The following is a 15,980-nucleotide window of genomic DNA, read 5'->3' as shown; positions in this document are numbered from 1 at the left end:
ATATCATTGTTTCATAGGAGAAGGCATTTCTTATTGTGTCATTCTCCAGCTGTCTGATGGAATGGTGTGGTAGCCATGGTAATCCACTTTTAAAGGTAATGTATAGAAATTTTTAAAAAGGGGGGAAACAACATGATGTATTAAGTTAGTTCCATAAAAAAGGTATCAATTTTTTTTATTTTATTTTATTTCTATTTATTATCTGCTGCTGACTGAGAATCCTGGAATATAGAATGGCTCCTTGTTTTGCTGCCATAATTGTTCCAGAGTACAGATAGGCATCAACTCCAATATTTAAATTATATTCATTAACCAAACAGAAAAGCGTTACATAATATTAAATAAAAACAAAACTATTAGTAGGTGGAAAGTAGCAATGAACAAAACTAAATAAAAAATAATCATAATACCTTTACAAAGGTCTCTTGCTTCATCAATACTAAATGAGTTCTTTAACGCTAAAGGAAGTAAAACATAACAGCTGCTTTTGAACTGAATCCACATAGACGAAGGGCACTCTGTAAAGAAAATAAAACTATTAACTGGAAGAAAAAAATGGGTTCAAACACATTTCCACAACATATGTAACTGGTATCTGCTAAACACATTTAGCTGCATTTTTATGGCTAATAGGCTCCATAAGATTCCATTCAGAATGTCCTACTACCCCACAAACTTTGCAGAGCCAGGAGCCTCATGGTATGACTCTCTCTGAAACATGCTAAACACTCACCCTTAGACCAGCCATCACATGGCTGGTCTAAGGGTGTCTCTTCCTATAATACTATTTTCTCCTCTGCTCTGGATACTCTCGCTCCTCCCATTCCCCGTTCTGTAAAACGAACCAAACCCCAGCCTTGGCTGACCTCTAGAATCCGCTACCTACGTTGCTGTACCGGCTCTGCTGAACGCCTCTGGCTGAAATCCCTTACCCATGCTGACTTTATACATTTCAAATTCTTGCTGACCTCCTTCCTGTCTGCTCTTTTACTTGTCAAACAGGACTATTACATCCAGTTGACAAATTCTCTTGGCTCAAATCCTCGACATCTCTTTGCCACACTGAACTCTCTCCTCAAAGTGCCTTCACCTCCAACCCCCCCTTCACTTTCCCCCCAGACTCTGGCTGAGTTCTTTCATGATAAGGTTCACAAGATTAAACTTGAATTCTCAACCAGGTCACCTCCACCTCTCCGTCCCTTAGTCCATTCTCTCAACCCTCCAACCCCTGCCTCCTTTTCTGAAATCACTGAAGAGGAAACTACACATCTTATTTCCTCCTCGAAACTAACTACCTGTTCCCTCTGATCCTATTCCCACCCATCTACTTAACACTATCTCTCCTACTGTCATCCCTTTTATCTGTCATATCCTCAATCTTTCATTGTCCACTACGACTGTTCCTGATGCCTTCAAACATGCCGTAGTCACACCACTCCTTAAAAAACCTTCATTGGACCCTACCTGTCCTTCCAACTATCGCCCCATCTCCCTCCTCCCTTTCCTATCCAAGATACTTGAACGTGCTGTTCACCGCCATTGCCTTGACTTTCTTTCATCTCAAGCTATTCTTGATCCACATCAATCTGGCTTTCACCCCCTTCATTCAACTGAAACAGCGCTTGCTAAAATCTCCAATGATCTATTCCTGGCCAGATCCAAAGGTCTCTATTCTATCCTCATCCTTCTCGATCTATCTGCTGCTTTTGGCACTGTTGATCACAGCCTACTCCTTGATACGCTGTCCTCACTTGGATTTCAGGGCTCTGTTCTTTCCTGGTTTTCTTCTTATCTCTCCCAGCGTACCTTTAGTGTATACTCTAGTGGATCCTCCTCTACTTCTATCCCACTGTCAGTTGGTGTACCTCAGGGATCTGTCCTGGGACCTCTTCTTTTCTCCATCTATATTTCTTCCCTTGGTACTCTGATCTCATCCCATGGTTTTCAGTATCATCTTTACGCTGATGACTCCCAGATCTACCTCTCCACACCAGAAATCTCAGCCGAAATCCAGGCCAAAGTATCAGCCTGCCTGTCTGACATTGCTGCCTGGATGTCTCAGCACCATCTGAAACTAAACATGACCAAGACTGAGCTTATTATCTTTCCCCCTAAACCAATCTCTCCTCCTCCCCCATTCTCTATTTCTGTGGATAACACTCTCATCCTTCCTGTCTCATCAGCTCGTAACCTAGGGGTCATCTTCGACTCCTCCCTCTCTGCACATATTCAGCAGACTGCTAAAACCTGTCGTTTCTTTCTCTATAATATCACCAAAATTCACTTTCCTTTCTGAGCACACTACCAGAACCCTCATCCACACTCTTATCACCTCTCGCTTAGACTACTGCAACTTGCTTCTCACAGGTCTCTCACTTAGCCATCTCTCTCCTCTTCAATCTGTTTAAAATTCTGCTGCACGACTAATATTCCGCCAGTGTCGTTATGCTCATATTAGCCCTCTCCTCAAGTCACTTCACTGGCTTCCTATCCGTTTCCGCATACAGTTCAAACTCCTCTTATTGACCTACTAGTAAAAAAGGCCCATTTCTGACACAAATGAAACGGGTGCTAGCAAGGTTTTCCCTCGGAGTGTGTATGTTTGAGAGAGTGTATGTGAGAGTGACTGTGTGTGACAGAGAGAGTGAATGTGCGAGTGTGTGTGTGAGAGAGAGAGAGTGAGTCTGGGTGCGAGTGTGTCTGTGAGAGTGTGTGTGTGTGAGAATGAGAGTGTGTGCAAGTGCATATGTGAGACACAGTGTGAGAGAGAGAGAGTGTGTTTCACACAGATACAGTGTGTGCGAGAGACAGAGTGTGTGTGAGACACAGACTCTCTGTGAAACTGAGTGTATGAGACCAAGAGAGTGTATGAGTGACTGTGTGACACATAGAGTGTGAATGTGATACAGTGTGATAGTGTGAGAGACAGTGTGTGAGGGTGAGAGAAAGACATTGACTGTGAGAGAGAGAGAGAGTGTGTGTGTGTGTGACAGAGATACCTCCCCCTGGTGTCAGGCCCCCCCCGCCCTCTCTCTCTCTCTCTGGTGTCTGAGCGTTATTGTGCAGGACGCTGCGCTCTGGCTGTGATTCAAGGAACTGACCAATCTTATTTAATAGAATGCACCTCCAACATTCTGAAGCCGAGAAACCTCGTGTGGTTGGTCACTTCTGCTTGTGACGAACCCGGAAGTACATGATGTCAATTCAGGAGATGGATACAGAGAGCAGGAATGCCTCAGCCATGCAGTCAGCTTCAGAATGTTGGAGGTGCGTTTTATTATATAGGATAAGTGCATTCACTCTGCAGCTCCTCTATACCTCTCCACTCTCATCTCTCCCTACATTCCTTCCAGAGAACTCTGTTCACTGGGTAAAGCTCTCCTATCTGCACCCTTCTCATCCACCGCTAACTCCAGACTCCATTCCTTTTATCTTGCTGCACCATATGCCTGGAATAGACTTCCTGAGCCGGTACGTCAAGCTCCATCTCTGGCCTTCTTCAAATCTGAGCTAAAAACCCACCTTTTTGATGCTGCTTTTAACTCCTAACCCTTATTCACTTGTTCAGAACCCTTATTTTATCATCCTTACTTTAATATTCCCTTGTCTCTTATTTGTCCTGTTTGTCTGTCCTAATCAGATTGTAAGCTCTGTCGAGCAGGGACAGTCTCTTCATGTTCAAATGTACAGCGCTGTGTACATCTAGTATCATTATAAAAATGATAAGTAGTAGTAGTAGTATGTGACCATTATGCAGTGGTAGAAACTCCCTTCTTAGAAACTGTGGAAAGAAGTTGCTCATCTGTAAAGTATGTTCTCTGACGACAAAGACTTTATCTTTAATTAGAAGAATTTGCTTTTTATGACTCTCCTTCTGAAATGGCTCCATCTTGCAAATATCAACCTGTTAACTTACAAGGACATTTGGACCCTGTTTACTAAGCTGCACCTGCATTTTTAGCATGCACTAAAATTAGCACACGCTTAACACTAGAGTCGCCCATATGTTCCTATTTGTTACATTTGTATCCCACATTTTCCCACCTTTTGCAGGCTCAATGTGGCGTACATATAACCGTTAACGGCGTTAGCTGATTACGGTCTGAACAAATACATGGTATGAATGAATACAAAGTGATATTGTGGTAGAATGAGGTACATGTAAGGTAGGTACAGTTGGGGGGAACTTAGAGAGGAAAAGGGGGAAGAAGAGACAGGTAATATTCGTTATGGTCTTTGGTGACATTGTGTCGCAAGTGCCCAGGTATTTTTATGTTGGGTTGGTGGGGTATGCTCTTCTGAACAGGTCTGTCTTTAGTGCTTTCCGAAAATTTAGGTGGTCGAGCGTAGTTTTTACTGAGGGGGGGGGGGGGGGGGGGGGAGGGGTTGGGGATGCCCAATATATAAAGTATTATAATGTGGCCACAAGGTTGCATTTTGTTTTCGGGATTGGTTTAACAGTTCTTCCTGGTACTCTTCTCATTTTCTGGGGAAACAGATGGTGTACCCCCATACCAAGCTCCAGCCAACATCTTTCAGTAGACCTTAAAAGGTCTGGTTTTGGTGACGAACACTCAGTGGTGTGCTGGAGCCGGCTCGCAAGAGCCGGTTGTTAAATTTTCTTCCGACTTGCGAGCCGGTTGTTAAAAAGCGCGAGCTGGCTCTGGCTCTCCTCCCTCCCTCCGGATCCGGTCCCTCTCTGACTCCTAGTCCTTCGAATTCTTCGGGGCAGGCAGTCTTGCCTGCTCGCTGCCAGCGCTGACTCTGCCCCACTGCCGGTTCGCGCTTTAAAAATGGCCGCCGAGACTGCCAGAGGCGGCCTCGTGAGACTTCTGCTGAACTCTCGGCGGCCATTTGGAAGCACAATCTGGCAGCGGGCAGGCAAGACTGCCTGCCCCGAAGAATTCGAAGGACAAGGAGTCGGTGAGGGACCAGATCCGAAGGGAGAAGGAAGTCGCTGGGCATGGGTGGATGGAGGGGAGAGAAGGGTCGCTGGGTATGGGTGCATGCAGGGCAGGGGAGAGGAGGGTCACTGGACATGGGTGCATGCAGGGCAGGGGAAAGGAGGGTCACTGGGTACGGGTGCATGCAGGGCAGGGGAGAGGAGGGTCGTTGGGTATGGGTGCACGGAGAGCAGGGCAGGGGAGAGAAGGGTCACTGGGTATGGGTGCATGCAGGGCAGGGGAGAGGAGGGTCGCTGGGTATGGGTGCCTGCAGGGCAGGGGGAGAGAAGGGTCGCTGGACATGGGTGGATGGAGGGCAGGGGAGAGGAGGGGAGAGAGAAGAAATGCTGGACATGGATGGAGGGGAGGGAAGAGTGAGGAAGGAGATGAGATGAGAGAAAAGGAAGCGAGGAGAAAAACTGCACATGGATGAAGAAAATAGGCAGAAGCTGAGGACCAGAAATGAAGAAGAAAGGAGGAAAGGAAAGAAATAGATGGAAAGGAAGCCCTGGAAACGGAGTTAAGAGGACAGATAGCAGCAGAATTGGGTACTGGGCCAGCATGATCAGAAAAACAGACAACAAAGGTAGAAAAAAAATCATTTTCATTTTCATTATAGTGTTTGGAATATGTTCACTTTGAGAATCAGGTGCTCAACATTAAAAGTTTATATTTATTTACTTATTTATGGCATTTTATCGCACATTAAACATGAATTAGATTGGAACCTGGGATCATTTAATTTTTTTTTCCTGGAGTAATGCATTGCCACCCCCCCAGGCTCTCTCCCCGGCTATAGCCAGCTCTGCAATTTGGGGGGGGGCACAGAGGGGGACCGGGGAGAGAGCCTGTTAAACATTTACCAGCACACCACTGCGTACACTAGAGTCACACTGGAATCAAGATCTGTGGACACAGCTCACAGCAGATCACCTTAAAAGGAATATCGGAAAAATTTGAATGTTATTGGAGCACGTGGTCCTCCGGGAAACACACTATAACTTTTTATTGAGAGCTTATATTTCCCCACAGTGAGCATTCAAGGCTGGGATTTCAGGGGATGGGAGGTGTCTTAAATGTAGGGTAGAGGCAGCATCCACTGGCCATATGTTTTGCAGTGCCCCAGATTGCGCTCTTTTGGGTGGACCTACAAGAGGATCTTAGAGATATTTGGGGGGGGGGGGGGGGGGGGCGGTGGAGCAACCTTTTAAATGCGAAATGATCTTATTTGATATTTCATATGTACTGGGCCTAAAAATGGGCTAGAAGCTTTTTGTATGGAAAGCATTAAATGCTAGGAAATGTAAGTTGCTTCTGTGGAGAATGGATATGGCTCCATCTACATCACAATGACACAAACTGCTGTTAATGGAGAGGAAGAACTGAGTGTGAATCATTCACAGGGCTTTTTAATGCCTATAAAGTAATTGCCCATAAAGCCTTGATTTTCTTAGGGAATCCAATGGGGAAATCAGAATCACAAGTCCCTGCACACAATGGGGTAAGCCCAGAACTGGATCCACCCTGTCGAGCGAATCTGAATCTAGATGGTAACCCTATGTATGCCCAAAACACCTCTGCATGTGGACAGTTGGACCTAAGACCACAGTGCAGTGCAGGAAACAATTTCTGAACATGAGAGCAAACCTAAAAGCTTTGGGAGCAAAATTTGGTCCTTTATCAACTAGGATGTGGTTGACCCTAAAAAACATAATCAAAACCTTCAACCTGTCTGAGGATCTGCAGTTGTATTTAGAGGAGGTTGGTGTAGCAAAGGACATGACGTTCACGGCCCTTATTTGGTCCACGGATCTGCTGTGTGTGGGGCCAAACTGATCTTCGATTGGATGAACTATTTTGTTCTCTCTTGTTTGAAGCGAGAACAGTTTGGTGTGTTACAACCTACTCTTAAGAGGATGTTTTTCTATAGAATTGTGATTGCTTCTTCCCTTTCTGCTTGGCCCTGCTTGAAGTGCTGTTCCTGTGGAGACAGGTTTTCAGGCCTTAACTCCGGAGCCAAGAGGTTCCAGACATGTGTGTTTGTTTCTTCCCATTGTTATCTATCAGTTTTGGGGGCAAAAGATTCATAATGCTGAATAATCAGTTTATTTTTTTTCTGCATTTATACTGGCATTAACATAGCAACCATACTGCATTTATACTGCATCAGAGCTCTGGATTGATATATGCATTTAACAATGGTTTCCCATCCCTCTAGAATGCATGTTAACATCCATAAATGTAAAAGGACTGCATTACCCTATCAAGTGTGAGAAAATAGTCATGTATCTAAAGCTTATCAAAACCAACATTGCCTCCTTCAAGAGACCCACCTATCCACCCCCGAGTCAGAGACGATGCAAAAAATTGGTTAGGCAGTTGCACTGGTGCCCCTGCACAGGGGAAGAAGAATGGTGTGGCAGTATTATTCTGCAGGGCCCCGTCTTGGCTTAGGAGATGGATCTAGAAGGAAGACGGCTAAAAATACATCATAGGCTGGGCATACAGAAGTTATATTCTGAATGTGTACGCTCCCTCAGTGGATGACTCAAGTATTCTTCTGCCCTGACTAATATGAATTGATGGTATTTGGGGCTCCCTTCATTATCAGTAGTGATTTCAACTGGACACGATCTAAAACTTATTCGACGATTTGCTCAATTGCAAGGGGGTCTCGGAGACAATCTAGTTATACAGTCTACTGTGTCAGAATTAGGGCTGGCAGACACAAGGAGAATCCAAATAATTATGCATAGTCACACCACTCCAAAACAAGAATCTAAGGACCTAAAATACCTCTGCTGTTAATATTAAGATTCACAACATAACCAGATCAAACCATGCAGCCATTTCAACTTGGCTACACTTGACAGGTCATGGTACTAGTAAACCACTCTGGCATCTGAACCCAACATTGTTAGAATATTCTGATTTCTCTCCAAATCATAAGGCTAAGATAGCAGAATAGTTTCAGAACAATTAATCATATGTGTCGTCCCTGGCACAATATAGGCAGCTTTTTTTTTAATATGTATATTTAATCAGTAGTATAATTCCATTGTTCTTTTCCTTGTCCTATTCCCTAACGACACCTTGACTTCGTCTCGCTTAACTTCTCACAATGGAATCCATAACTGATTGTAACAAACTGCATTTCCATTATTTACAATGTATTGTAAGCCACACTGAGCCCACAAATAGGTGGGAAAATGTGGGATACAAATGCAATAAAATAAATAAATAATTCAAGTATCCAAACCTTGAAAGGAACTAATCAAGAAGAAAAATAGTTATATTCAATCCATAAGAAAATAAGTTAAATCTCCAAGTCCACAAGAATGAGGAGCCAAGGACATAAAATCTGGAATTAACAAAATCAATAAGGAAAAAAGGAAAAAAAAAATTAAGGCAAAATTACAAGGGAGCCTTTACCCCTTTTCTAATTAAAGGACAATATAATCTTACTAGTAAAAAAGCCCCGTTTCTGATGCAAATGAAACGGGGGTTAGCAATGTTTTCTTCTGTGTGCATGTGGGAGTGTGTGTGTCCCTGCCCTCTGGCCTCTCTCCCCTGCCCCCTCTGAGTCCTTCACTGTTACAGAGCCAGCGATTTGATTTCGTGCTCTGCTGTTTTCCTTCACTGACTGTGTTACAGAGAGGGTGGGGCAGACACTCGTAGGGAAACCGGATATCTCGCCCCCTTCACACTTCCGGCTGGAGGCTTCATAGAACGTTGGTGTTGCTTTTTATATAGAGAGATATGGTCATCTGCAGGCCTCAACATGGGTATCCAGAATTGTAAATAATTGTACATTTTGATATCTAAGTAAACGTTTAAAAGGGAATAGCAACCCCCCTCCCCCCCCCCCCCCCAAAATAAATAAAGTTCCATAGTCAGAACTTCCCAACAACACATTGCAAAAAATCTCTTCCTCTGGTCCTGTAAGGCTCTACAGAGGCCAGGAAATATCTATACCTTCTGCCCAAGAAAGAAAGTCACAAGACATGATCCCTATCTGATGGAAATACAAGGAACACTAGAAGCTCTGCTCCATTAAGTTCCTTGCTATTAGACTCTTCCTAAGTGGTCTCTTATTAATATTATCCAAAAGACCATTTTCCACAATCTCTTGTCTTAAGACAATTTGATTACTGTAATTCCATCTATGCAGGAGTCAAATGCAGTCTTCTTAAAAAACTACAAACTAAACAAAACACAGCTGCGCGTCTTATATGCCTTGTAGCGCTATAGAAATGCTAAATAGTAGTAATCACCGCACTTTGCTAAAGCAAATCCTCTCCTTCACGATTTACACTGGCTGTCAATAAAGAATAGAATATCATTCAAGCTTTGTGCATTTATTCATCAAATTCTGCATGGCATTTCACCATCCTATATGAATGATCTTACTGAATTACCACCACGTAACACTATTACATCATCCAGGGAATATCTCATCATACATTTTCCCTAGCTGCAAGAATGTAACCTACAAAACAATTCATACTGCCAACTTTTCATATCAAGGCACCAAAACGTGGAACTCGCACCCATTCAGATTTCCTTCACTACAAATTCATGCTATCCTCCTTCCAGTCCTCACTATTCCTTGCCAAACAGGACTATTACACCCAATTGACTAATTCTCTCAGCTCTAACCCTCGTCGTCTCTTCGCCACCCTTAACTCCCTCCTCAAAGTGCCCTCCGCTCCCACCCCCCCGTCACTCTCTCCTCAATCACTGGCTGACTACTTCCGCGACAAGGTGCAAAAGATCAACCTTGAGTTCACTACCAAGCCACCTCCTCCTCTTCACCCTTCAACCCTCTCCCTCAACCAACCAACCCAGACCTCTTTCTCCTCCTTTCCTGATATCTCCGAGGAGGAAACCGCCCGCCTTCTTTCCTCCTCAAAATGCACCACTTGTTCCTCTGATCCCATCCCCACCAACTTACTTAACACCATCTCTCCTACTATCACCCCCTCCATCTGTCATATCCTCAACCTCTCTCTCTCCACTGCAACTGTCCCCGACACCTTCAAGCATGCTGTAGTCACGCCACTCCTCAAAAAACCATCACTAGACCCTACCTGTCCCTCCAACTACCGCCCCATCTCCCTCCTACCCTTCCTCTCCAAGACACTTGAGCGCGCAGTCCACAGCCGCTGCCTTGATTTTCTCTCCTCTCATGCCATCCTTGATCCGCTTCAATCCGGTTTTCGCCCTCTTCACTCGACAGAAACAGCACTTTCTAAAGTCTGTAATGACCTGTTCCTTGCCAAATCCAGAGGCCACTACTCCATCCTCATCCTCCTGGATCTATCCGCTGCTTTTGACACTGTCAATCATGACTTACTTCTTGCCACACTGTCCTCATTTGGGTTCCAGGGCTCTGTCCTCTCCTGGTTCTCCTCCTATCTCTCCAACCGCACCTTCAAAGTTCACTCTCATGGATCTTCCTCCACCCCCATCCCCTTATCTGTTGGTGTTCCCCAGGGATCAGTCCTTGGACCCCTTCTCTTCTCAATCTACACCTCTTCCCTGGGCTCCCTGATCTCATCTCATGGTTTCCAGTATCATCTCTATGCTGATGACACCCAACTGTATCTCTCCACACCAGACATCACCGCGGAGACCCAGGCAAAGGTATCGGCCTGCTTATCCGACATTGCTGCCTGGATGTCCAACCGCCACCTGAAACTGAACATGTCCAAGACCGAGCTTATCGTCTTTCCACCAAAACCCACTTCTCCTCTTCCTCCACTTTCTATCTCAGTTGATAACACCCTCATCCTCCCCGTCTCATCTGCCCGCAACCTCGGAGTCATCTTTGACTCCTCTCTTTCCTTCTCTGCGCATATCCAGCAGATAGCCAAGACCTGTCGCTTCTTCCTCTTTAACATCAGCAAAATTCGCCCTTTCCTCTCTGAACACACCACCCGAACTCTCGTCCACGCTCTCATTACCTCTCGCCTGGACTACTGCAACTTACTCCTCACCGGCCTCCCACTTAGCCATCTATCCCCCCTTCAGTCTGTTCAGAACTCTGCTGCACGTCTCATATTCCGCCAGAACCGATATACTCATATCACCCCTCTCCTCAGGTCACTTCACTGGCTTCCGATCAGATACCGCATTCAATTCAAGCTTCTCCTTCTTACCTACAAATGCACTCAGTCTGCTGCCCCTCACTACCTCTCTACCCTCATCTCCCCTTACGTTCCCGCCCGTAACCTCCGTTCACAGGATAAATCCCTCCTCTCAGTACCCTTCTCCACCACCGCCAACTCCAGGCTCCGCTCATTCTGCCTCGCCTCACCCTATGCTTGGAACAACCTTCCTGAACCCTTACGCCAAGCCCCCTCCCTGCCCATCTTCAAGTCTTTGCTTAAAGCCCACCTCTTCAATGCTGCGTTCGGCACCTAACCCTTACCGTTCAGTGAATCCAGACTGCCCCAATTTGACTGCCCCGATCGGACCGACCGTTCACTTGTCTATTAGATTGTAAGCTCTTTGAGCAGGGACTGTCTCTCTTTGTTAAATTGTACAGCGCTGCGTAACCCTAGTAGCGCTCTAGAAATGTTAAGTAGTAGTAACTCTCTTCCTAAACAAATTAGATATATAAACAATTGCATGATGTTTCGAAGCTTACTGAAAACTCATTTTTTCAGTTCAATCTTCAAAGGAAAGAACTACTTTTGAACTGAACAATGATTGATCCTCCTAGATCATATTCTCTCTCTCTTAATTACTTCCTATCTCTTGGATAAATCCTTACTTAATCACTTTATAATTAAAGATTACCTATCTAATATTATTTAGTATAATTTCACTATCATTCTAGTTGTCTCCTTATTTATCAATTCTATATTGAAATATGTATTTCAGGATTATTGTTACTTACGTTGAAATAGCTCATTTTAAATTTCAACCTAGTATTATATGATGTATTATAAGAATTGATACTTTTCAAAATGTGTATGATTGTACTGATGTTTGTAATGCAAGCCACATTGAAGCTGAGCTCTTCTTGGGCTAATGTGGGATAAAAATGTCATAAATAAAATAAATACAGCAGCAGCAGTTGGAAGCTTAGCAGAACTCACCACACTTGAAATCCCACCCACGGCTACATCACCCTTCATCACCAAGGACTGCACCTTCTCCACCAAAGTTATCCCTGATGGCAGGGTACTGGGTGCCAGTGAGATCCTTCCGACAATGATGGCAGTGCCATTACATTTGCACTTCCATGCTGGTCATGAAGCTACCAGTTCCAGGTCTCCAATCACAGCGAGAGCCTCCATTGCATACAACCTGCTGGGATGCAAGTTTCTCGCCCTTAGGTCTGGAGAATAGTGTAACACTGAGCCAGGGGCATAGCCAGACAACAGATTTTGGGTGGGCCTAAGCAAGAATTGGGTGGGCACCAAGTGTTCTCCCCCCCCCCCCCAAAAAAAAAACAAAAACCAAATGATCTTAGCTGGTGGGAAAACGCTTCTTTCCACCTTGGCAGCAGGCATGCACTGAAAACTGAGTATGCGCAGGTGCCGGTGTTGTGGAGAGTAGCGCTTTCGTTACCATCAGGGGGAAATCTTCAGCTGGCGGTGCTTGGGATTCCCACCAGTTACCACTAAACATGTGCTACTGTTGGGTGGGCCTGAGCCATAAATGGGTGGGCCCTGGCCCACCCAAGCCCACCTGTGGCTACGCCACTGCACTGAGCTCAGACTGGGTAGAACTCCCTTCACTACCCGCTAAAGCAAGCCCTTCACCCACAGAAGTAGTCAGGATAGAGGTGAGGTGATTCACTATGCTGATTTGACAGAGCAAGCTCTGGGAGGGTTGGGGAAGGAACTTTATCTTCAGTGACATAAGACAGGGAGAAAGGGAAAAAATAAGGACTCTTCAGCTCACAGCTTTGGAGTCCATCAGCAAACAGGGAGCAGAAACTTACAACTGCCATGTCTGTTTTGAACCATCTAGCAAGGAGTTTTAATTTATGAGCAAAACAGTTAAGGCTGTAGCCTATGCAGATGATGCTCTGTTATACATTTCCAATCCAGAATGCTCTGTTCTAGCCCTTCTTACTGGTATTGACTGATTCTCTCATCTTTCTGGCTAGACAAAACTGAGGTTCTCCAACTAATGGCAGCTCATCAAATCTCTGGCTCTTTCTCTGTAGACACAAACACTTCAGAATGATTGGAGGTGCCAAACACAACACAAAATTACCCTTCCCAAGTTTGCTCAATATTGGGGGTGCTCTGCAACTATTGCACCCACAGAACTGGCTCCTATGACTTTCTCTACTTAGATCCTGCCTCATTGATTTTTCTGGAGGCCTATCTGGTGATACGGGTTACCCTCCCTCCCCCAACAAAAATTGTTGCCGATGCACTGTTGAATTGGTCTGCCTGCTGTCTTGGCCAATATAATTTCCTTACCCTTTGCATACACGCACACACCCAAAGTAGGCAGGCAAACTACACCAATGAATAGATACTGTAACTGAAAAAGGTATAAGCTAAATCCAGTAAATAATTATATACTTGTTTTTTTTATTATCTATAGTCAATATCACCGATTCTTGAACTTTGACAGATGTTGGCAAGATCCGTGTACTGGAAATGTAGCGCTTTTTAAGGCCACAGCATCCAGCTGGAAGTGAGTAAACATGCGCCTCTTGCACAACAGTTTAGCGGAACCAGGACAAATAATTAGTGAACCCTAATGTTACAGTTTAGCTTTCAATTCCGAGCAGCCCCTTGACAAACTGTACGTTGAGAAGCTATAAGATGTTATTTTTATTTTGGTGTTTAAAATTAAGACTATTGTCGTTGCTAAGATAAACACATGCAATTTTTTAAAAGCGGAACAAACATGTCAGTTGCAGAAAGAAAAGATGAAGGAGGTAACCCAGGACTCTCCAGTTATAGGAACTAATAAACACGAAAAATAATACACGCATGCATACAAACACACACACAGCTAAGAACTTTTCCCATTGCTGAAACACAAGAGCTCGTTTCCCAGTGTTAACCCACTGTACTGCGGGATTGTGTGTGTGCAAGCAGGAATCCGTTTGCACAAATGCGCACTATCTGAGGTGTTAAAGCTTGTTTTCCCCTTTTCGCTCAAACTTACCGCTCGTCGCTTGCGAAAACACTGCAAAGGGAATAATGTAAATGAAGAAGAGGAAGAAGAAGGGCGGCATCGTTCTGTCTGTTCCAGCTCCCCACGCCTCCCTCCCTCGCTCCTCCCACTCTTCGGAACCCTGGTCAGGGGCGGGTTCAGCGCAGGGTTTACGCTACAGCGGCGCCGGCGCGTCGCGAGCCCTTCCACAGGCGTGATGATGTCAGCACTATGGGCCCTGCCCCAGGCATAGGAGCCTGCCTCTGTGCCTGCTTGGGCACTTAGTGAACAGACTCCTTGACGGTGTCGGTTCCATCAAGTTTAGCATCCTAGCTAATTTTGAAAAAGTTGGCTCCTATGGAAGTAAGTGATGGTAAGTTAAAATCTGTCCACAAGTTGGAGTCCATGGGAGAAGAAGGAGAAAGTGAATCTCCTGGAGGTGGATGAAAAAAAAACCTGCACTCTAGAACTTTTTGCCTGAACATATTGAGCCAAATTGTTGCAAATTTTGAATTTGACGTGGTACCCATTTACTTTCAGGCTTCAGCCTGCCCCCAACCATGATTACCCCAAAACCACTTCCCAGAATGAACTGGATTTTATTTATGGCACTTATATCCAACATTATTCCCACCCATGGACAGGCTCAGGATAAATGGATAATGTGAAAAATAGCTCAGCTGCTAAAACAAGGTACTTCCCATCCCTCTGTTTTTTTTTTTTTTTTGTAGGGTTGTCAAGACCATTGTTTTGTTTTGACTGCTACCTTGAGATGCCTAATCTCTCCTGCTGATTTCAGTCTTCAGCGAGGTCCTTGATGTTCAAGGGCTGTCAACAGGAGGTAATAGGCTTGCAACTTTCTCTCAAGCATATTCATCAGGTGTATCCTGAAAACCTCACCTGTTGTCAGCTCTCAAGGACTGGGAGTGACGATCAAGGACATAGAATATCTAAACAAATAAACTTGTCTGGGGTATGGAGAGGGGCAGGTTCTGCAGGTAGCTTCTCATCTTTTTTTTTTTTATTATTACATTTGTACCCCACGCTTTCCCACTGATAAGATATAATACAGCCAGAGACCCCCACTGGAATGGTGGAGGGCAGAGCCATAGAGCTCAGGCTACTAGAGACATAGGCCAAGTCAGAAATCTGATGGTTTGCATAACTAGGAGCATGCTGGAAAAAAAGCATGGCCTAGTTTTAAGGCCGGATTGAGGCCTAAATAATCTAATTAGGAAAATTGGTCAGAGAATTATGAAACAAAATGGAGATCAGAAAACAAAATGGAAACTCTAAAGTGTCAGTTATAAAGTGGATATTCCATAATTTCCCCATTTAAGTTAGAAAAAGACTTGTTTTTCTTAAGTATCTGCAGGTGCAAAGGAAATGACTTACTGATTGAGCAAGATTGTGGTTAGCTAGTTTATCATTGTAGCTTATGGGCCCCATTACTTAGAATGGAGTTAGGAGAGTATATAAGGCAGGAGGATGTAGGGCGTGTCAGAAGACCTTTTGAAGAGTTAGATGAGATGCTGCCCACCCATCTGCTTGTATACCTGATCCTACTGTATCATTGTGGTAAGCTATAATAAAGCTGATTATTTTTGCATCTTGTTCCCTTACTCTTTCCTATAGAATATTTAGAGACTTAGTTAAACTCTTGCGGTGAAAATGGCTAGTAAGATAATACCCAAGCACACAATTACCGGTTGGGAGTCAGATAGCAGCCAAATAGATAACAGCCTTCAGGGGACCTTCTCTGATAGATGGCTAGCTTGCCAGCCTACCACAGCTGGTCCTCATGGGTCTATCCAACCCTAAATAAAAACACCACTCATGGCAGGCTCAATACGGCTTACATGGGGCAATGGAGGGTTAAGTGACTTGCCCAGAGTCACAAGG

The 15,980-nt window shown here is 44.6% G+C and overlaps 1 protein-coding gene across 1 annotated transcript in view; it reads right to left on the bottom strand.

Moving 5' to 3' along the window:
• LOC115475119 (lymphocyte antigen 75-like) overlaps positions 1-15,980 on the bottom strand; it is a gene marked incomplete at its 5' end in the record, with an annotated part of 231,824 nt that overhangs the window by 25,295 nt on the left and 190,549 nt on the right. Inside the window, 2 exon segments of the mRNA XM_030210860.1 lie at positions 411-518; positions 14,091-14,220. Coding sequence (XP_030066720.1) covers positions 411-518; positions 14,091-14,220 — 238 coding nt within the window.

The sequence above is a fragment of the Microcaecilia unicolor genome, chromosome 7 (genome assembly GCF_901765095.1).
Source record: "Microcaecilia unicolor chromosome 7, aMicUni1.1, whole genome shotgun sequence".
Taxonomy (NCBI): domain Eukaryota; kingdom Metazoa; phylum Chordata; class Amphibia; order Gymnophiona; family Siphonopidae; genus Microcaecilia; species Microcaecilia unicolor.
The sequence above is the reverse complement of the archived record's forward strand: the minus strand, read 5'-3'. Positions and strand labels throughout refer to the sequence as shown.